The following is a 22,971-nucleotide window of genomic DNA, read 5'->3' as shown; positions in this document are numbered from 1 at the left end:
ACATCACTGACACAGAATGTTCTTTCAGGATTGAATGGGTGAAAAGCCCTAAATATAAAGGCAGTTTCGTGCAGAATTAAGGCAGTGCAATACTATGAGGTATTTAGGCTGCAGGCCCTAAGCTCAGCACACCTTCAACACACTGCAGATATAGTGGATAACATCCATTTCTAAAACTGCTCTTCTGCCTGAAACAGATATTCTCAGCACTTAAGATAAAGTACTTGCTTAGAAGCTCTCATCCTCTACATAATAGGGAACCTGTATTTGTGCAGATCTTCCATTCAATGAAGGAGAGAAACAAATGCAAATTAAAAAAAAAAATACTGGAAAACCATGACCATAAATGCTGTGTAAAGTGGTAAAAGTAGTATAGCCAAAGGACTTTTTTGCCTTTTTCAGGAGTAACTGGCAGCATAATGGTTCAAATGCATTTATAGCCATTATTCAGTTAACCCCAACCCCTCTCTACACTTTAAGCACATCTTTCACTAGGCACACACTGCACGGTACAAAAACCATATTATTAGATTAAATATTCTTGCAGACATGAATGGGATATAATTATAAAAATATCTTTCATAGAGGTTCTCCCGCTAAAAGTCCATACTGTGAAGAGTTAATATGAAAACTAATCCAAAAGTAATCTGTAGGGGTGGGAGGGGGGGGAAGACAATCCGACGAAACCAAGCTTCAAAGTTATATATAATAAAGTCATTTGACTACAAGGATAATAGAAAATTATAATACAATATGCACAATAGAAATATTGTACAAGATGTCAAAAAAAGTGCAAAGAAGCATGTTCTTAGAAAACGTAAGCCAAGAATTTGACAGAAACTAATGTTTAGATAACTCTTCTCTTGGCAAAAGCCAGATATACGAGTAGGAGTAGGACATCATTATAACTTCTAGAAACTACATACAAAATAGCAGCAGAGAAATTATCCTAGTGATCTACATCTTAACAGTCAGACTCTCTTTGGTATATTAAATGTGTTATAAAAAGAAGTTACGGTAGTAAAATATCACCTTCACCAGAAGAAAGGAAGTTGTCCTTTCTCCCAGGTGTAGAAGCATCTTACACACTGCTTTACCTTCTCTGCTTAGTATTTATACATAAAGTCTCCTTGTTTTAGACATTTATTAGTTGCTATCTTTCATCATAACAATGTTAATTTCACTGCAAAGACTATGCCACCAAAGAATAATCACAAATACTATATAAATTCTCATTCATTAAAACTGAAATCTCTTCTAAATAGAAAGAAATAACCTGAAGGAATTCTGATAGTTAAGTTTTGGTTTAACTTTCAACAGACAGCAACCCCAATTTTAAGTAATCTTGAAAAATGATTTTACTAACTTTCCACATACTCAGTTTTCTTTGGACATACTGTAGTGGTAGAGTGCATTTACAGAAAGGCTTTTGTCCTGCCTGTTTTTATTGCTCATTCTCTTATTTACAATTAATTATTTATTATTTTTTAATCACAGAATTAATTCAGTATTATTATAGAATTGTATGATGCAGTATATTTGATAAGAAGTCATAAGTACTGGAATGCTGCAGTAAGAATTTAGAATACCCCCACACCCAATCCAGCCCTCTCAACAAAGGTCAGTTGAAAGCAGGCTGGTTTCCAAATGGTTTCATTCTGAAATCCAGTACATTAACAACGATCCAGCAAACTATCAAATTAAGAAAAGAAAATTATACATATGCATCTTCATGCATCTTTTGTAAAATGCAAGCATCCGTTGAAATACCTGTATTTTAGGGCAGATGGAACTTTTGTACTCCTTTCCACCCCACTATCCAAAATGTCAGTTTACAGTCTAAACCACATATTTCACAGAGCTCAGTTCGAAGGGAAGAAGCTGACCAACACTGATACTCTACCATCTTTCGAAGACTCAGCAGATTTTGCCACAGCAATCATCTTTGTGGATGGAGTTTGATCATGACAAACTTGATGCAAGAAGTTTATGGATTTTCCTATTAGGAGGACCTGAATAAAAAAGGAATTCTTTTAAAAGTGATTTGCATGCAAGGAAAAAAAACCCCACCTGACCACCAAACAAAAGAGCCACCCGCAATCACCAGAACAACAGGATATTTTGTCATCTTTCTGTGCTCTTAGTTTCACAATCCCAATCCCAGGAATCCAGAACTTCAATGCTAACACAAAAAGGTTTTAGCACAAACTTCTTTTCCCTCCTTGAGATCTCCTGAAACAAATTTATCGGTTAGTGAATGGCAAGGAGAAACAGTCTTAGAGCCTTCCACAGGAAACAATTCTAAAATTCTTAATTATTTATTGTTAAATTTAGTCTGTTTTCTTAATGGAAATCTAAACAGCAGCATAGGGCAAACAAATCATAAGAAGATTTTTGAATTCATACCTTTTTTGATTGCTCCATTGTAATAAAAGAAGGGATCATTGATTTCCTCAAAGTGTATTTGTCATGCCACAACCGATCAGTTTTAACTGTAGGATCTGAAGCCACAAAAAACTGTAGATTGAAATAAATATTAAAAACAAAACATGAACATAAACTTTCTCCCCTATTCTTTCATTTCTGCATTCAGAAAACAGTAAAAATATTCCAAGTTGGTTTTTTAACTAAAAAAAAAAAAAGTATTTTTTTCATAGCTAACATGCAGCACTGTCCTGAAAATTGATATGTAACTTTTATGTTGATGAATATGAACTCTGAAGAATAAAGTTAAAGAACAGCTCAAATAATTTAGTCTCCTCTGTATGTTATGAAATCTTGACTACCTCAGGGCAAAGTGTACTCTCTGTAAAGCCTCCACTATTAAATACAGAAGCATATACCTTTTTCTGGCAATTAGTTATACAGTTAGGGTAGGAGATAAAGTTCAGAATATAACTATAATATGCTTTTATTTTACTGGTTCTATTTTTACTCAATCCCCTCTGGATTTCCTCCTATTTTAACAAATGCAGAATTGCAGAAAAAAGACAAAAACAACAACAAACAACCCCCAAGAAATTCTGCAACTGAACTAGTGATCAAATGCTAAGGTCTCTCAACTCCACACAAGAGAATACTTTCATTTGTAAGAAACTAAAACTACATAGTCAGTTTTGTTAAAATGACTTGTGGATGGATTCTGTCCTCATGCTGTCAAACCATTTTTTGGACAAGAACTTTCTTCACTGCTTCCAAATACCATTTCCACCAAGAACGGCCAATTGTCTTTGTTCAGAAATTGTGTCTAAGGTATGACAATTGGAGCTTTCAGCATACCACATCCAACAGTGATTTTCAGTATTAAGAACACTCTTAAGAGTGCATATGTGAATTTTTAAACAAAGAGTTGAAAGCTAATGAATGATATAGAACAAAAAACAAAAGACAACTGAGAAAATGTCTGAGGAGTAACTGGGAAAAAAGTAAAATCTATTTTACACTTCTAGCCATAAAAATTCATAGACATTTCACACAGGTCTCCTAATGCTGATCTTAAAGATCAGCTGTGGATGGTATTTGTACTCATGTTAATTTTGACTCAGATGGACAATTTCAGAAATCAGACAGCATATTTCACACTCAAGTAAAGTTACTCAGATGTGTCTCAAAAGTACTCCATTTTTAAAAATGATTTTTTGGCTTCCTGGAACAAAAAAATGTCTCTTTAAAAAGACTGTACTGATTGGAGACAGGAAAAAGTTGTAAGAGCTTAAAAAGGCATAAAAATGTTTCTATGAAGAAAAAGGACAGTTACTAGAAATTGCTGTTACAGAAGTCAGAACAAATAACACTGTAGAATTTCTAGAGGAACTCTGGAACCATAAGCCTCTTCTACTCAATTTGGCAAACAGAAGTTATTTATGAAGTTAACAGTAGGTCGTCAGAGTGGAATATTCTGAACTTTATTCAAATAAAGAATAAAGGCTTGCATTCTAAACAGTTTCAAAGAACTCTGCACACATTACTACTGTTACACTAAGCAAGAAAAGATAGAGATGACTTTGCTCTCTTCAGAAGCAGGCATCTATTGTTAGCCTACTGTTCTGTCTCTACTAAACAGACCAAGGGTATGATCCACTGAAGACAACATACTGCATCATTGCAACCTCCAGGTATCACACTGACTGAATCCATGAAGAGTCACATTTCATGCTATTACTGTACATATTACTTATGTTAAATGTTTCCATCACAATCTACTTTCCAAATTCTCTTCTAAACTTCCCATGGATTATACTCCCACAAAGCAAACCGACAGAGATAAAATATTTATTCTATCACATACATTACCTCATGGTATGTATCCTCCAGCTCTCCGTCATAAATCCAGCGATAAAGGAAATTCAGTACAGGATGGGATACTAGGCCAAGAATGTGCTGAACCAGGGATCTCATGTAGGGATCTCCTGTTTTAGTATAGGCATGAACTGCTGAGGCTAGTTCACCACCTTTTCTCCCTGTAAGATCAGAAATGTATAAAGAAAAAATATACACACCATCCTTAAATTCAACAGCCATTGATTTTAGGTAGTCATGTCACTCAGAGCTTGCTGAACAGCAATTCTAAAATGTAGCAAAAGTACAGTTTGTAATGTTGACAGGGAATTCCTAGGTTTTGAGGTATGAATCAATAATCTCACTGAACCATTAAGCACAGTTCTCTGACACGGTATTCTGTCTACTTTACCGTAGCTTGGAGAAATGCAAATTTCAAGGCATCAGATCACACACAAAGGTTGATTTTATGATTCTTTTCTTTCGCACTGCTCCACCAGAATAGCATTAAAGGAGCCTTAGTATGTTTTCCTGCTCTCATGTACTGGACTCTCTCTCAGATATTCTGTGTGCACACAGACACATCTTTTCTGATTCTTGGTTATAGTTCCCCCCATAACTCCTTTAGATAATATCTCCTGGCTTCTTGCAATTCAAAGGTAAGAGGCTGTTAAAAAAAACCCAACCAAACAACCAAAAAACCCCCAAACTAGTACTTGTTTTGCTGTTATGCTGCACAGCTTGAAGACTTCCTGCAGCACAAGCTGTAGCATTCAAAATTTTTATGTCTTGAAAGTAAAGCCCACCTTATTTTAAAAATTCTCCCCAATTTCAATAATCAAGGTAAAACAGAAGCTGCAAGCTTTTTTAGTTAAGATGCTCTTTCCAAAGGGCCACAATCTCCATTTATTTTCAAAGACAGCAAAGCTGAAGTATCCTCAGAGAGAAGCACAGCCTATGGGTCAGTTACCGGTCAACTCCAACACCACTCCTCAATATTTTCTTGTTGATTGCCAATACAGCCACACACTATTTGTAGATTTGTAAAGTTTAATTGTTTCAAATGAATCTGCAGACAAGTTGCAAATGACTCCTATATGCCATTATATATAGAGGAATAGCATAATACTTATACACAGTGAAGAGACTAAGCCAACCATTTCGTGATGTATTAGAGGTTTACTTTTTAAAAAAAACAGTAAAACATTCTTTGAAAGATTACTAAAACTGAGTAATTGAAAACAGCATGAAAAATCCATGCTTAAAATTTGAAGGATTTCTCAAGTTTAAAAAAAGTCAGAAAAAGTCTAAGTGTATCAAAACAGCACTATAATTTGTCAGGTTTTTGCTAAAACTAAAAGACAGAGAATCCTTTAAATTAGCTACTTAATTTTCTAACAGTACTATTATTGATATCCACCTTTGGCATGCACAACCACCCAGTTAACATAACTTCCCCAGAAACAGTAATTTAATGTCAAACAGACCTTGACAGTGATCAACAAGTGCTGCGAGGGTCTTTAACCTTATTTTAGGATCGTATGTCCAGACTAGAAGACGGCGAAGTGTTAAACTGCTCTCAAGGCCCAAATTCACACCCTGGTCATCTTCCAATTGCAACTAAACAAGTTAGAAACAGAAATATACACATCAAGGAACAAAACTGGCAAAACTGAAGCAGAACTGATGTTTCTTAGTTTTTGCTCTGAAGTTAGCTTTTTAATTAACACACTTGAAATACCCACTATTATATGCTCTCTCATTAAATCATTGGGTCAAAACCTGAGAGCCACACAAGTGGAAATAGAGAGTCAAGCACACGTGAAAGGACAGAGACAAGTAGATGTGTAGCAGGGCTGACAGAGCACGAAGGCAAATAAAGTTAAAAGAAAGCAAGGTGCTAGATAGTAACAAAAGGAGAGAAGAACAAACAAAAAGTGAACAGAGATTGTGAAAGACAGTAAACACTGGCCAAAGAGATGCTCAGAAAAAACATCTAAAGGAAAGTAAGGGTGTAGGAGGTAAAATTTTTATTACTGCACAGCCAGCTTAATTTAGTTCAAAATGGAACAAATTCTGTTCAATGTCTTCCTCCAGAAGTCATCAGAACTTAAATTAGCTATACAGTGAGATTAAGGAATTACCCAAAATACCCAAAACCCCACACATTAAAAGCTATGATAAGAAAAATCTGTCACAATGTAACTATCGTGAATCTTCTAACACCCTGGAAAATTAAAGCCAAATATTTGCATCTGATATGCAAATGCACATCTCATACAAGTAAAGACAGGGTAAGCATGACAAAGACACAACCTAAGAATACAGAAGCAACTTCCTATAGCAGTCCAAACAGACAAACTCTTAGAAAAGATGCTGTTTCCTGTATGTGACAACCAGTCCACCTTGTGTTTGACATCCAACACATTGCCAAATACAACGTATCAAAATTAAGACTAGTGTCATCCACATTAAACTCAGCCTTAAAGCCAGTTAAATTCATTAGCTTCTGGATGTACTCAACTCCAAAACACTGTTTTCTACATGTTTTCAAGTAACTGAAATGTACTGTTTTGTAAAGAAAGTGTCTTCCAAAAAAGTAGAGTTTTTCTATTACTTTTTAAAATAAAATTGAGAAGTCATCAAGCTCACCTCTGGGCGAGAGTAATTTGGCACAAGTCTTGAGAATCCTGACTTCTTAAAGATTTCTGCTCCATCAATTAGGTACATAAGAAATGCCATCCTCTGTCAGCATCCTGGCTAGTGAACTGCCACTCCATCTCCAATAACAACAAAAGGCAGTGCTGTACAAGAAGAGCATGCAAAGTTGACCTCTCTCTGCAGCCTGTCATCCTTAGGCTCCTTGCAGCCCAATCACAGCATTCAGAATATGAGAGGATGCATCCTTGCTCAGCCCTTCTAATAGCAGTTTACATATTTGCCTTCCACAAATTTGTACAATCAATTCTTCAACCTGTTAGTACTGCCTTTTGCCATAACATCCCAGGGAAACAAATTTTGCAAGTTACCTTTTATAGCAACCTCCTGCTAATTTCACAGTGCCTCCTCAATTCTCGTAGCCATTCACCAAGTCCCACAGCTTCATGTTTCGTTTATCCTTCATTAGTTTGGAAGCCTCAGCCACAGCTCTCCTGTGTCTTTTCAGTCTCAATAGACTCAGCCCATCTCCGTTCTCCCCAGACAGAGCAATTGTCCACAGTCCTGAGGATTTCAGCTTACTTTCTCCCTCCTCACTGTCTACCTCCCCACTGTCTGAGAGACTGCCATCAGGACTACACACACTGACACCTGCTGCCTTGATCTCAGGGCCCAAATGCACATCAAGTCCAGCAGTGCAGACAACCACCTGTGAGGACACCAAGGTACTTCCCAGATTGGTCCTGCTGATGCCAAGTCCAGCACTGAGGAAGCATGCATTAGGTTAGCTTTCCTCCTGATAAAAAAACAAAACAAAACAAAACAAACCACCTTGTACCACCCACTGTGGCTCCCCAGCACCTATTTGCTCACCCACTGTCTCATGCTGCTCCTTGCCATGGACAGAGCACCCAGAGTACAAATTTTAGCAAACTTTCACTGACAGACTGGGAGATTTCAATCTGCCTTACCCTCTCCAGATCATCAACTAAAACCAGTGCCAGCACCTATCTTGGGAGCACACTACTGACCCTTCTCCATCCTGCAGTGTGATCTTGTGCTTCCCAGCCTTCAAGTCACAAGCAAATCTCTCCTCCACTGCTGCATCTCCTTCCTTTCTTTGACAGACTTTGGGGGGAACCTTGCTGGCGGCTTCTTGAAATTCTAAACATAATATGCCTCCTGGGATCCCCTTGAGTCAGGTGCTGAGGGTAATCCCCAGAAACTCCAGTTTGCTAGTGCAGCAAAACTTTACAGACACTGTATTGACTGTTTCCTACCAGAATGCATTTAATCAGTGTGCTCAATACATTCGTGAACTCTAACACTGGAGATAAGTCTGGCAAGGAACATGAAGAGCAACAAGAAAAGCATCAAAAGGAAGACAGGGAAAATGTGGGTCCAGCTACTGAATGGTGATGGGAAAGTGGTGACAGGAAAAATGGAAAAGGCTGAGGTACTTAATGCCTTCTGTGCCTTGTTTTTTTGGTAAGATTTGCCACTGGCAATACCAGACGTCACCTGAGACTGGAGGGGAAGTCTGGAACAAGGAAAACTTATTCTGAGTGGAGAAGGATCAGGTTAGGGAACATTAAACAAACTGGATGCTCCTAAGTCTATGAGACCTGATGGGATGCACCCACATGTGCTGAAGGAGCTGGCCAATGTCACTGCAAGGCCGCTCACAATTATATTTGCAGTATCATAGCAATCAAAGGAGGTTTCCAATGACTGAGAAAAGCAAATAGCACTCCTCTCCAAGAAAGAGGATCTACAAAACTACACAGCAGTGAGACTCACCTTATTTCCTGGGATGATGACAGAGCAACTAATCCTGGAAACCATTTCCAAACATATGAAATACAAAAAGCTTTTCCCAGGAAGTAAAGTTCAGGGAAAGGAAGAGGAAGGGGGGACATTTGTGATGATGGAGTTTGCCTTTTAGTAACACTGAAACATCTTACTCTCTCAGTACAACAGAAGGGATGAGGAAAATGCACAAACTACCCCAAACAGAACAAGAATTTGGAACCGTTGTTACTAGCTGCTGAACCACATATTACTTGAAATACAGAAAGATTTGTTTTCTGCCTTCAAAGATGTGTCACGTTATTTGGGATTTGAATGATAAAGGTATCATGCAAGGCAAAACTGACAAAAAAGGATGCCAAAAAAGGGATAGAGGCTTAGAAATACACATCATATTCCTTCCTTATGTAATAACATCAACTAACAGTGAATGTCTAAGAGAAAAATATTCATTGGTACATACATCCAAAGAGTAGGAAATGTACAAGTTAGAGAATTGTGTCCATTATCAAGAGAAACTGCTGTACATACTTCCCTTTTAAATGGGATACCTAGGTATACCTTTTAGGAGATATTCAGACAATGTAAAGCTGAAATGCTGGGGTTTCAACCCCAAGCCCCAAATTAAGGTTGACATATGGGTGATTCCCACAGCCCTTCCCAAACGGGGGGTGAGTTTGCCTTTGGGCTTCCCTCCAGGGTGCGGCCGGCCTGGCAGGGAGAGCCATTGGGTAAATGAGCCCCAGGTGTCTGCATTGAGTAACCAAGGGTCAGGTGTCCCACGGAGGGATAAAAGCTGGGACCACTTGCAGGCAGGGGCAGTGTCTGTCTGTGAGGTGGGTGCGTTTTGCAGAGTTCCCTGTTGGGGAAGGACCTCAGTCAGGTCTGGCCTTTATAAATGCGGGCTGTGTAGAGATTCAGTATGTGACTTCCTTGGTCTTATATATTTGGTTTGTTGACTCGGTTGTCTCCTGTCCCTTCTATGGGAAACTGCATTTCACCATTAATTCCACCCATTGTTGGTTGTGTGGTGGTGTTGTTGGGGTCAGTGGGATTGATGTCGATTATGTATAATCTGACTTGTTTGCACCCCCAGCGCTCACCCTTTTGTGTCAAATACAATTTGGTTATTGGTTCATCTTTATGCTGGCTGTGTCCTTTATGCGAGGCCTAATAATTGGCAAAACAGAAGCAAAATAAAAAAGTTAAATAAGAACCACTTAAATTACCTGAGAATGTAAAACAGACAGAAGTCGGTAGTATTCTTTAAGTTCCTGATGTAAGGCTGCACAAAAACTCTGTAAGACAGAGAAAAAAGAAAAAAAAATATCAGGAAAAAAAGAAATCTTTCTCCTATTACCACACTGTGAAGGTAGTTAGAAATTTCCTAAAAGGAATCGAGCTACAAGTTACAGCACAAAAGCCATCTCAGAAAAATGGCCAATGTATAAGTGCTTCCCTAACAGATGCACAGACTTTTCCAAGAACATATACACCTTGTCAAATGACTTTGATTCTTGCTGTCTTAATTCTATTAAAAGATTAAATTACGATAACCATAAGTCTCCAAATAGATATATCACCTCAAAAAATGCATTAATAATTACCAGAGGGATGTGAAAATCATAACATGACTCAAAAGAAATTTTCTTTAATAATTATGTAAGATACAGTATGTAGTAGTAATAGTTTCAATTTCAGGAAGGCCTCTCAGAACACAGAACTTAGGGAACCATCATTGTATTTACACTATATACTTTGACATGAACAAGAAAACACAACACTCAAAAAAGTACTCCCAGTAAGTGCTTGCTGGATCAAGTACTCTAAATGTTTGGAGTCTTATCAATTGACAGTCATGTATGGCTCTTCACTTGACATGGAAGAAAGGAGTAACAGTAAGCATATCCTAAGAAATCTGTAAAACGTGCAGAAATTAACAGGCCTGAACTAAAGCTCAGATTCTTCTTTGTAAAACAATTCTAATCACAGCTACTTTGTGTTCTTTAAAAAATAAATGAAGGTAGATTTTAAAAACAATTCCTGAAAGAATACTTGTTTAGTAATGGATAGTTTTCCACAGTTTGGGGTCCTGGACTTTTTCTTTGTTTTTGCAATGTTCTTAACCTAACATACAGAATAAAAAAATTCCTGCAACACATTTTTTAAAACAGAATTAAAAATATGGCTTATTAATTGTGGACTGAGTTGAAAATTTTGGACTTCAAACACTAGTTAGAGTTTTTGTTTGTTTTTTTGAAGAGTAGTTCCATGCACACACACAAATTCTTCAGAATGGATATCTTAACCAGTTCTCAGCTAATGATTTTGGTATCTATTTCAATGGGGTTTGGGGTTTTTTTAATAGGAAATTCCCCAGGACTTCCCCTGAACCCTTTTGAAAATCATCACAGCCAAAGTAATTTGGAAAAAATAAGGAAAACCTTACAAAAAGAACCCAAGAGCTTAAAGTAAAGTATGTATTCACTACAGTATGTACAAGGGAGAAATCATTACTACAAGCACAAGGAGAAAATAAATCTTCTTTCCTGCTAAGAGGCTAAGAAGCCTAGAAAAAAAAAAAAAGCATTAATCTTGCCATTGTATCCTTTATAAGTAAAGAGGGTTCCTTTCTTTAACTTAACATTATAAATTAGAAATAAATTTGATATTCATTTTATTCCAGAGGGCAAAAATAAATCCCCTTATGTGTAACTTATCATTTCTTCTCACTTGCTTCTTCAGTACATTTTTGAACCTATTACAGTAGCACTTGCCAAGATAGAGAGTGAAGTAGAGCCTCCAAGAAGACATTCAAAGGCACTACATATCTACTCAAAGTGTGAGAACAGTAATCACGAATTTCAGTAGCCAAAAGGAGTTAGGATCTAACTGGCCATCAACTTTTCAGAGGAGCTTTAGAAGTTAAAATTTACATCCAGTGCCAATTCCTGCATCACAAACTACAGATTTTTGTTTCCCAAACTGTTACAGAAAACTGGACATTATCCTAGAATTCTGATTTGATCTACAGCAAAAGAGAATTCAGGAAGGAAACAGAATGCTTGTTCAGGAGTAAAAAAATTAAAATGCCCACTACCTCAACAGGATCTAAATGGGCAAAAAGTCAAATAAGGCAAGTTATATTTCATGGCTGATTATTCTTTTTGCTTTCTGAGGACAAAGTTGAACTTAGATACTAAACAGCAAAGGCAGAAGAATATAATGTTAAAGCGTGTATATGATTGTATCTCTACTCCTAAAAATTGTCAATACCCAGCATTTTGCATGGTAAAAAGTGTCACCAGAATCATGATAAAAGAGGTGACAGACATCTTATCCTACATGTAGTTTAAACAGGGGGTTTACACACACATTCTTTTAAAACTTTAAGCAAAAGATGCTTTAGAATACACAATATATTCTTGTGCTAAATTCTTAATGCACAGTGTGCGGCACCTGAAATTGTCAGCTATAAAAGCCACGAAGATCATTGGTATATACTCTTTATGCACAGATACTGTCAGCAGGAGTAGAATATATGTTTTTATTTGCACACTTATGTCCTAGAAATAAATGTAAGTGCTTGTCTCAAAGCAAAACAAACAGCATCAGAGCTATGCAGATTCAGCTAGCTAACTGCACAGCATTCTGCACAGGATCGGAAATCTGCATATGGTAGCTAAGATATCACACATTTAAATTCACTGAAGAATTAATGTTCTCCCCTTGCTGTAAACTTGAAAATTAAAGCCAGAGAAAGTAAAAATAAGCGTAAGCAGGAAGCTACTAGATAAAAAGAAATTTCAACCAGATATAAGGGGGGAGAGTCTGAAGAAAATGCATATACAGTAGCACTACCATATAAAACATGGAAATCACCATTGGATTACTAGAAAAATAATTATTTATATGTAACTAAAAGGGTTACTTAGAATAAGAGACAGAAGGGAACAGAATAAAACATTAGAAAAGTAGGAAGCACTACAGTGTCTCTACTGACCTCTTAAGAAAAATTAGATTGAAGGGAGAAGAACTTCAATTTCTTGGCAGATTAGGTAGGATGTTATGGCTAGAGGCAAGGATAACATTTCTGTCGACTCAGAAGGGATAATATCCAGTTTTACAGAGGGAGCAAGTGAGAGGAAACGGGAATGCCTTAGCAGTAAATGTGGTTTTGGGTATTACAGCAGCTGTGAAGTTACTGTAGACTACAAATCATGATGATGAAACCTATAAAAACAAAAATTAATATTCTTTTGATGCTATATTCAAAAGAAATGGCAGAAGATAACGGGGTACTTGCATTTTATGTAAGTTAGTGCAGTATTAACACACAAACATCATTAGCTGACAAGTGTCTCCTGCATAGGTCACTAACAACCGTACTAGTGATTAATTAGCTCAGGGATGCCACCATCCCATTTAAGAAATGTTTTTGTCTATAAACATACATGAGTACTTCAAAAAATATGAATTTAAAAAAGGAGACTAAGAAAAGGAATCTATGCATGAGACTTTCCAGCTACAAATGACAGGTGCAACTCCTTACACCCAGCAAGAGCAAATGCCTTTCCCTTGCCTTCAGACTACGACCCATACCAAATATGGCAGTCCATAAAAAGAGTAAATCAAAAGATGAATGATCCAAGCTCCAAAGTTTACACATGATTCTAGTACTGCATTTACTCAGTAGTTTCTAAGGGAAACTAGACCAAAATACTGTAGCAAAATCAATTTTTTTAGCTGACCTACCTGTCCCACAAGTCCAAATGCACGATCCAAACTCCTCTGGTCTGTGTATTTTCTTATTTTATTATGCAGCCAACCCAACTCTGCAAGTCTACTTGTAGTATCTCTGAGAGATTTGGACAAGCTCACCTACAAAGTTAACAGAAACAGTAACTTGCAAATAAGTCAAATGTACCATGCCAATACTTGTTTCTTCACAAAAGCCTCTCTCATAAAACAAGCCAGTTCAGGAAACAATCGTTTTATATTCTACAGCAGAGATAGGGCCAGAAAAGCAGACAACCATGTAATTAGCATTAAATTTATACATATAAGTATTGAAATGCAGCAGCAACAAACTACTGGCAACTCTGTGACCTTCCCTTTTGGAAATCTAAATGTAACAATATTCATACACTGTTTTTACATTAGGCAGTTATGGCAGTAACACAAAGGTCTTCAGAAAAGAGGAAGAAATCTAAAATTTATGATGTAGAATCACACTTCATTTTATCCTGATCATCAGCAAGACTGAAAATACTAGAGCTCTAAAAGAGGAGTCAATGACTAAAACTAATGAAGAAACTTAGAGAAAATAGTTACTACTTCATGTGGAACAAACCTTTAATAGAAGTCAAATGACCCAATGCCAGACTAGGTATCATGAACCAAAACTTATGGAATCCAAATTCCAAGTTTAAGTTCAATCCACCAGTAACAGCTTTTATAAGCTATTTAATCACGTGTCCCTCTGAGCTGTTCTAGTCTGTTTCTACTTGTACAAAGTACCTCAGCCCTGCAAGCCTGCCTTAGTCCCAATAGTCTATTTAACTACTACTATTTTCATCTGAATCAGCACATTTCTTTAAATTGCCCACACATAGGACATGTTCCTCTTATTCCTACTGGAGACTTGCTTCTACCACATTTTGTCACATTACCCAAGAGCACTATCATCAAGTTTGCAAAATTTGATTGGACAAAAATCCCCAAACAATCTGACTGATACATTAGGCCAAGAGACAGAGATTGACTTTTGTCCACAGTGATTGGGCCTATAACACCTCTACAGACAATTTTAACTTGGAGAGCCAGCTGGAACAGTCCAAACCGAAGCAAGAAAGTGCACTTACAAGCTGAACGGATTGCCAAAGAAGTAGGAATTAAACTCATTCAGCCTTTTAGTTAACAGTACAGGCATTCTCTAAGATAAAGATCAGCTACAGAGCATATTAGTCACAGCAGTGTGAACTTGAACCAGGAAGCTGCATTGGATTATAAGACCAGAGTTCAGTCCCTGGCCCTCTTGTTTAGCTATAGAGGCACAGCTTTAACTTCTCAAACAACTTCTATAGGATAAATTCTAGCCCAAACAAGCATAATTGGACAGTTAAAAACTCTGCCTGAAGCTAAAAGGGAAGAGATGACCTAAGAACTATTCAGAATTCTGCAACTACACAGTACTTGGCAAGCATTACATACAACACACATCTTCTGGAATCAAATGAGGAACAAGCAGAATTGGCTTAGTGTTATTACATTTGTATCTGTTAGATCAAATGAGATGCTGCTAGCTTGTGCCGTGCTGAATGTTACCAACAGACCTAATATTAACACTGACATTAGAAAGCATTCAGGCAACAATAACAGCTTGGAAAGTGTGTTTCTTTCTGGAAAAACACTGTGTACAATGATACTCTCTCTGTGCAGCTGAGGAAAAACTACATGCTTTGACTACTATTTTGCCTAACATGCAGTCAACACAGCTAGAAGAGATACAATCTTGGTCCTCCTTGTTCATCAGAAAAAGTTCCAGCTGCAGCTCTAGGCAGTCAAATAATTTCATCCTGAGTCCAACAGCTCAGTCAAGCACCAAGAAGGAAGAAGGATGGAATACTGACCTCACAAAAATAACTGAAGACACAAAGTTCTCAAGAAAAAGCATTACTGACCACAAATCATCTGAATAATGAAACTCCCTGTATTAAAAGAATCAGAAACTCAAACCAAGAGTTATTCACCTCAAACTAGCCTATTTGATATGCAAGCTACACAAAAAACTAACAAAACCCATAGTGACAATTTTGCAATCACTGTTTTCTCCACATTCCTCTAGAAAAATCTATTATGCTACCTTTCCTTTGCCACAGATAATTTAACACATATGAAACAACTAACTCAGTGCAGGTGTTGAGGAATTACAAACTTTGCAGCATCTACAGGTACAGAAGATGACATTCTTAAGAATCTGTTTATTATATTAACAACATTTAATTGATTTAACAAGATTTAAGCTTTCCATTTTTCCCCCCCACTAAGCAGCCCTAAATGTCATTGTAAAGTAACAGGCAACAACTATGCATTTAACTTTTTGCTATTATTATGAAGAAAAAGAAAACTAGTTCCCTTATCAACATTAAGATAAGTCTACTGTGCTCTTGACACATGAAAAGGCCCAAAATCAATCCTCCACCATTTTAGAACTGTGTCATATTGTCATAGATTAAACTTCTTAATATAAGTGACAAATCGGAAGCACTGTCTTTCCACTTGAACAAGAATATGAAAACCAATTAACACGCTGAAACTGAACTGTGATGCAGTACTGTCTAAATACCGAATAAGGAAAAGGTGCTAAAGCAGCTAGCACCATTTTTCATTCCTCGGCTGACTGAATCTCACCCTTGGTTTTTTTCCACACTGTAAATATGTTTAACATCTCACCAGCTTAAAGCAAGATCTTGTGTCTCTCAAACTTCTTCCCTATTTAACACCTTCCTTCCAATTCACATCAGCTGGATTTTCTATCAACAACAGAAGCTGAAAGTACCACCAGCCCTTTCTTGGGTGATCTGCATTATTCCATCTGATCATTTATAAGTTGTAATCAAGACCACAACATCAAGTGACTAGCATCCACTCCACATATCAGACTGTTAAATTTAATCCAATAATAATGTGGTTAAAAGCCTGCATCTGGTTTATATTCCTCCTTATACACTGGTACACTGGGGAGGGGAAATGATGAAAAAAATCCGTTAAGCCATAATTCAGGAGTCTTTGTACTGGCTTAATAGTTGGGAGTCTATTCACATCTTGTGAAATGCTACAGTTTGTTTCTGGGACCTAACTGACACAATCAGTTTTAAACTAGCACTGTTGAAACTACTCTGTTGTACTATTAAAAAAAAAAAGCTGGGGGAAGGAGTAAAGACTTGTGATAATGTTTTAACTTTTTAAACATATTTTTCCCCTACATACCTGTCTGCTCACACATAAAATACAAGTCACCATACAGTACCTTTCCCTCTACTTTATAGCAATTTTCAGAATTGCACATTTTGATGGTTTTGCCATCTATTCCCTGGAAGACATACAGAACATCTCTTACAAGGTTTGCTTCAGTTATTTCAACAGAGCCTAGAAAGAAAAAAACAACCAGTGTTTAGATTTGTTGGGACAAATAATTTTTATTACAACTTCAACAAGGTATTTAGAAGCCTAGACCAAAAAAAAAAAAAAAAAAAAAAAAAAAAAAAGAGAGAAAGCCTGTGTTTTAACACCTGTAAACAAATGTTTTAAGTCCTCTTACAGCCTGACAGGAAAGCCAAGAATTCCCTTTCCCTGCCTCTGAGACAATTCCAGGTATCAGTAGAGTAGGTTGGCTTGTATGACACAAGGCATGTTCTATTTTAACCAACATTTCAGCCAGTTCTTAAACTTGCTATCTTTTCTGATTCAGTCACCAGTGCAAGTTCTGAGGCAAACATCGTAACTACTTTACCTTTCTTTGAAAGAACAGTTGAAGTTGTTAAACATGACTTACAGAATAATTTCTTCTACATTCAGCAGGAAAACAACAGAGTTAATCCAGAAGAAAGAACTGTTTGTTTAATACCTGCTTTCAATCATATATGCCACTGCTCAGTGAAAAGATTGATCAAAACCAGATTGCCAGCTGCATAACAGCTATAGAGCTGGCAAATAGAAAAGTGTAAATACTGTTTCTGAAGGTAGATATACCTTTGATTTAGTAAAGCTTTTGCTATTGCAGCATCCAGTTTGCTTCTGGCTTGTATCTCTAGTTAGAGATTGGATTATGTTTAAGATTTAGGATATTTATTGATTTAAAGAAAACAAGATTGAAAAAGGTGCTGTGCAGGCCACTGCAACTACACCCACCTCTCCTGAGCAAAACAGCTTTTGTAACTTAACTTTAAGATATCAAGAATGAAACAATTTCAACAAATATTTGGAAACTGTGATGTCACATGCTTCTCCCAAATTTGACAGCACTCATACTCTCATCAGTTTGCCTTCCCAGAATAAAAACAACAGAAAATAAATTCTGTTCTTATTTTGGCAAAAGTAGCCATCATCTCAAGATGCAGTTTAAAATGCAGACTCCCATCATAATTCTAAGACGTCCCTTTTAGGAGCTCTTAGTGGAATGGTAAAAGGTTCAAGTGCATGTTTCTTTAATTGGTAAATAAGGCACCAGGTATTAGTATCAACCATACAATGCTCCTAAATATACTGTCTGTGTAGGTGTAGCAAGAACATTCCAATTAACAGCAACCAACTTTAGAAGAAAAAAACCACCATCACCCTTTAATTAGCTAGAAAAAAAATCATATTCATGGAAGTGTATCTTCTTGACAATAGCCTTTTATATTCTGAACACTGTCCTACTTCTATTTCTACATCAACAAGTGCCTACATTTAAAACAACTGTCAGTCCTTACACTCATCTCACATAAGAATCAAGAGTCACAGCTGCTGGCTGTCTGTCTGAAACAAGTTTCTACTGCTCTTTATGGTAATTAGTACAACAAAAATAACAGCAGTTCTAGATTTTTTTATATTTTTCCTATATTCATATATATTAAATTTATAATACATAAAATTATATATATTTATATATTATTAAGAGATATATACATGCATCCTCTTGCACACCAACAGCATTGTTAATTAGGTTCCAAATGACAAATGCTGCCCTCAGATACACTCTTTGGTCTATTAGCGGTTGCTCTGTACACTCAAAGTTGCAGGGGCTGGCAGATATACTATATCCATACTTCTTTATACAGAAGCATTAAAAAACAACCCCAAACATAAAAACCCACATCTTTTATCTTTCTTTGCCAGAGAGTAACAGTACTGTAGGATGACATCTGCTGTTAGCTCTTATTCAGAAAAGTCTCCCACTTTTACAGTAAAAGTAGAGTGAGTTGAAGCTCACAAAGTTGCCACAGAGATCATCTGTTAAACCATTCCTCCCTAATTACACTTTTGTAAATTCAGAATAGATCCTCTAGGCATCAGTTTCCCGTCTACAGCCATTTAGTCAAGGAAATAAATTAGTAATATTTATCTATTTTTTTACTGACACTATTTTATGTCAATTGCTAACTACAACAGTGTGCTAATTTAAAGAAAAAAAAAGTTTTAAGAGCTTTATATTCCAAGTGCACATTTCCAAGTTTTAGAAGACAGAACCACAAAGGGGTGAGTCTATTCCAACAAGTTCTATTCATTGAGCTCTTTCTGACTTTCTAAAAGCAGTAGCATCTTCTGATCATCAAAAGAGTGATCATTACTCACAAATAACTATCAGTTGATCTTGACAAACACTGCAATGAAGTCAGTCTTTTCAGAGGATCAAAACACATCATCAAATCAAACACTGCAAAAAAATTAACAACCAGCCAAAGAGATTGTGGCCAAATACACTAGTCTTGCATATTTGTTTCTATTCTTCTATCAAATCCATTCTAGCAAAACACTCCTCAAAAAATTCAACATGCTATAAACCTTTTTCAACATCATTAAGAAATAATGGAGGATACAAGTAACAATTTAAAAAAAGTTATCTTTAATAAATACATCTTTGCTCACCACTTGTATCCCCTTCTCGCCTTGACCTTGGCACACCACGAGAGACAGCATTTGAAAAGCCTTTTGAGGTAGTGCTTTGTAAAGAAGGCTGGCTTGCAGTTAGAGTCCATGCAAGACGTGACCCTAACTGCTGACGGAGGCAATCTCCAACACCTGGAGCTTGATAGGACTGTCTAAAAGGACAAAAGGAAGAAACATCTTTAAAAACTTTGATTCTGTACACATCACCTAGTTTGGGGTATGCAAATTTTGAAAGATGCCCCAAGCCTGAGTGTGTTTTTTGTGGATCTTTTGTGGTTTCTTTTTTTTTTTTTTTAATTAAAAAAGGGTGCAGAACATACAAGCAACTTCTATTGTTTCCTAGAAAACTACACTTTCAAAAAACAAACAAAAAAAACCTGTAGAAAAGGAGGTACAAATCTGGCAAATACAATTTCATATTGAAGATTGACTTAGTTCACGCTGAACTGTGTAGATATGCTGAAATGGATTAAAAGTGAAGTCAACTACAATAAACAGTCATAATAAACAACAAATATTTAAGCTTTGTTATTACTTACTTGAAACTGTAGTTACATGCCAAAGAACTAAAGGAAAATAGAGAAAGAGGAGAAAGTTCACTTTCCTGCTAATTTACTGTTTAGGATAGTTTGTATCAAGTCCCTGAAGGTGTGATCAGCAGGGAGCAGACAGACAAGCTCCAATTTCCCTTCTTCTCAAACTTGGCAATTTGTCTCAAAAAAAAAAAATTCTTAAACATGAAAAATGTTAAGACTAGAAGTTAACCTGCTGATTATTTCTATATCATGATGGTGAAAAATAAAGTTGAAAATATTTGCAAGGGATTTTTGCTGCTTCCTCTCCCCCCACAACTAAAAGTAAAAATTTTGAAATATACACATATTAAAATAAAAAAACAACACCAAAATATACACATATTAATAAAAAAAACCAAACACCAACTAATTCCACAAAGCTGTGAAAGTAGTTGCAGGGACAGATGGAATAAAACTACTACACCAACATCCATGTAAAATAAGTTGAGGAATGCCTTTTCTCTCAACGGCCACATAACTCGTGGGATAGTCATGCATGGTATTTATGATTGCAGCTAGTGAACAAGAACACAGCCCACAGCGCAACTGCTGACCTTAGCATTTCTAACACCTCAATTAGAGTACAACACTGAATTTAGGCTGTTACCCTTCAAGAAGAATGTACTCTAGAAACAAAGGAAAACATGTATGAAGTGAAGTTCAAGAGGAATGAAGCTCACAGATCTGAGTTACCCACTGACAGACTACAGGACTAAAAAGAGAGCAGTGAAACTGCTATAAAATGGAACAGTCTGAACAGGTCAGACCAAGAATATGTCAGGGACAGGGTAGGTTCTGATGATATTTTTAAGCTAGCAAATATACAAAATCTCATTGACATATCTTTCTACATTGTATCAGAATTATATAATGGTTGAGGTTGTAAGAAACCTCTGGAGATCACCTCCAACTGTTCTGCTCAAAGCAGGGTGAACTAGAGAAGGTTACCTGGTGCATCGTTGAGTCACGTTTTGAATGTTTTCAAGCATGGGGACTACACAACCTCTTTGGGCAAGCTGTTTCAGTCTTTCACAACATCCTCCCTGCCTTCAAACACACACCCCACCTCACTGCAAAAGAAATTTTTTCCCTTTATGTTTAACAGCAATTCCCAGTCTTACAGGTTTTGCCAGTTACCTCTTGTCCTTTCCCTGGGCACTGCTGAGAAAAGTCTAACTCAGTCTTCTCTACTCCCCTGGTCAGGTATAATTGCATAGGTAAGATCCCTCAAGCTTTTTCTTCTCCAGGCTGAACAGGCCCAGCTCTCACAGCCTCCCCTCATTCCTCAGATGCTCCAATCCCTTCATTAGTTTAAGTTCCTTCTCCAGACTCTCTCCAGTCTGTCTGTGGGGTTTTTGTACCATAACTGGACCCAGTGTTTCAGACATGTCCTCACCAGTACTGAGCAGAGAAGAAGGTTTACCTCCCTCAACCTCCTGGTGCTCTTTCTAATGCAGCCCAGGAGGCTGTTGGCCTTCTTTAACTCACATTCCACATGCATGTTCAACTTGGTGTCTACTAGGAATGTCACAGCCCTTTCTGGAAAGCTGCTCTGCAGGCAGTCATCCCCCAGTATGTACTGGTGCACAGTTATTGCTCCCCAGGTTCACTGAACGTCAGAAGGCTCCTGACAGCCCATTTCTGAAGCCTACTGAGGTGCCTCTGAGCAACAGCTGATGACAGTTCTTTATCAATCACTCCTCCCAGTTTTGTATAATCTTCAAAATTGCTGAGGGTGCACCCTGTGCCATTAAGTGAAATGAAGGAACCAGCCCCTGGGCTACACCATTAGTGACTGGGCTCCAACTGGGCTTTGTGTCACTGATCATAATCCTTTTGAATTTAGTACATCAGCCAGTCTTCAGTCCACCTCATTGTCACCTTATCTAGTCCCTATTTTATTAAGTCTGTCAATAAGGATGTTATAGGTAGATAACGTAAAAAAATGTTACTAGAGTTGACATAAACAACATTCACTGCTTTTTCCTTGTCCACCAAGTTAGTTGTCTCATCACAGAAGGCTGTAAGATTGGTCAAGCATTTTTTCTTTCTTAGATCTGTGCTGATGACTCCTAATCCCCACTTCTTGTCCTTCACATGTCTGGACATGCTTTCCAGGATTAGTTGCTCCATCACCTTTCAGGGGTTGAGGTGAGGCTAACCAGCCTGTAGCTCCCTGGATCCTCCTCCTTGAACAAAGGAGTGATATTTGATTTCTTTCAGTCCTCAGGAACCACCCCCCCACCTTCAATTGCCACATTTAAAATATTACCAGGAAAGGCCTTACAATGACACTGGCCAGCTCCCTCAGCACTTGTGGATGCACCCTATCAGGTCCCATAGGCTCTGATCATCCTCTGACAGGGGTAAACTTGGAGCAATGAAGATTTTCTCAAGGGTGTCAGGGTCCTGAGCTGGTGTTACCAGCACAGACCAAGGCAAAGAAAGCACCAAATACCTCAGCCTTTTCCACATCTGTCACCACAGCCCCTGCCCCTCATGCAGCAGGCCCATGTTTTCTCTAGCCTCCCTTTACTGCTTATCTACTTGTAGAATTTTTTCTTGTTGCCCTTCATGTCTCTTGACAGACTCAACTCTAGGTGAGTTTGGGCTTTCCCTGTACACTCCGTGTCTCTGCCTCTGAGGTGCCCTGGATGCCTCTCTGCACCTGACCCTGCTTCCATCTTTTGTACACTTCTTTACATCCGAGTTCTGTCAGAAGCAATTTGTTCATCCACGAAGGCCTTCTCCCACCTTTGCTTGAATTCCTGCCTGTCAGGGTGAGCCATTCTTAAGCTTAAAGACATGAATATCAACCAGCTCTCAGGTCACAGAGTTGGACAGATGACTGACGTATGTCCCTTCAAACTGAACTCTTCTATTCTATCCTGAACATCTCTTTTCTCCAGGGCAGTGTCTCATGCAATTCTTTCAAGCAGATCCCAGAGGAGGCCCAAGTCTCCTCTCCTGATGGCCACGGATGGCATCCTACTTTTTG

At 37.5% G+C, this 22,971-nt stretch overlaps 1 protein-coding gene across 3 annotated transcripts in view; it reads right to left on the bottom strand.

Annotated features, from left to right (window-relative positions):
* TUBGCP3 (tubulin gamma complex component 3) overlaps positions 1–22,971 on the bottom strand; it is a 57,894-nt gene that overhangs the window by 13,546 nt on the left and 21,377 nt on the right. For 2 of the 3 annotated variants that reach the window (XM_074910151.1, XM_074910141.1), the window contains exons 6-13: positions 19,378–19,550; positions 16,778–16,896; positions 13,501–13,626; positions 9,975–10,043; positions 5,766–5,898; positions 4,294–4,460; positions 2,407–2,517; positions 1,904–2,012 (exon numbers count right to left, since the gene is read on the bottom strand). In XM_074910151.1, the coding sequence (XP_074766252.1) occupies positions 1,904–2,012; positions 2,407–2,517; positions 4,294–4,460; positions 5,766–5,898; positions 9,975–10,043; positions 13,501–13,626; positions 16,778–16,896; positions 19,378–19,550 (1,007 nt within the window). Of the gene's footprint in view, positions 1–1,903; positions 2,013–2,406; positions 2,518–4,293; positions 4,461–5,765; positions 5,899–9,974; positions 10,044–13,500; positions 13,627–16,777; positions 16,897–19,377; positions 19,551–19,937; positions 19,965–22,971 lie in introns of all 3 variants that reach the window. The other variant, XM_074910131.1, reaches the window with a different exon arrangement.

Source organism: Athene noctua, chromosome 1 (assembly GCF_965140245.1).
Source record: "Athene noctua chromosome 1, bAthNoc1.hap1.1, whole genome shotgun sequence".
Lineage (NCBI taxonomy): Eukaryota > Metazoa > Chordata > Aves > Strigiformes > Strigidae > Athene > Athene noctua.
This window is presented reverse-complemented; position numbering and strand designations above follow the sequence as displayed.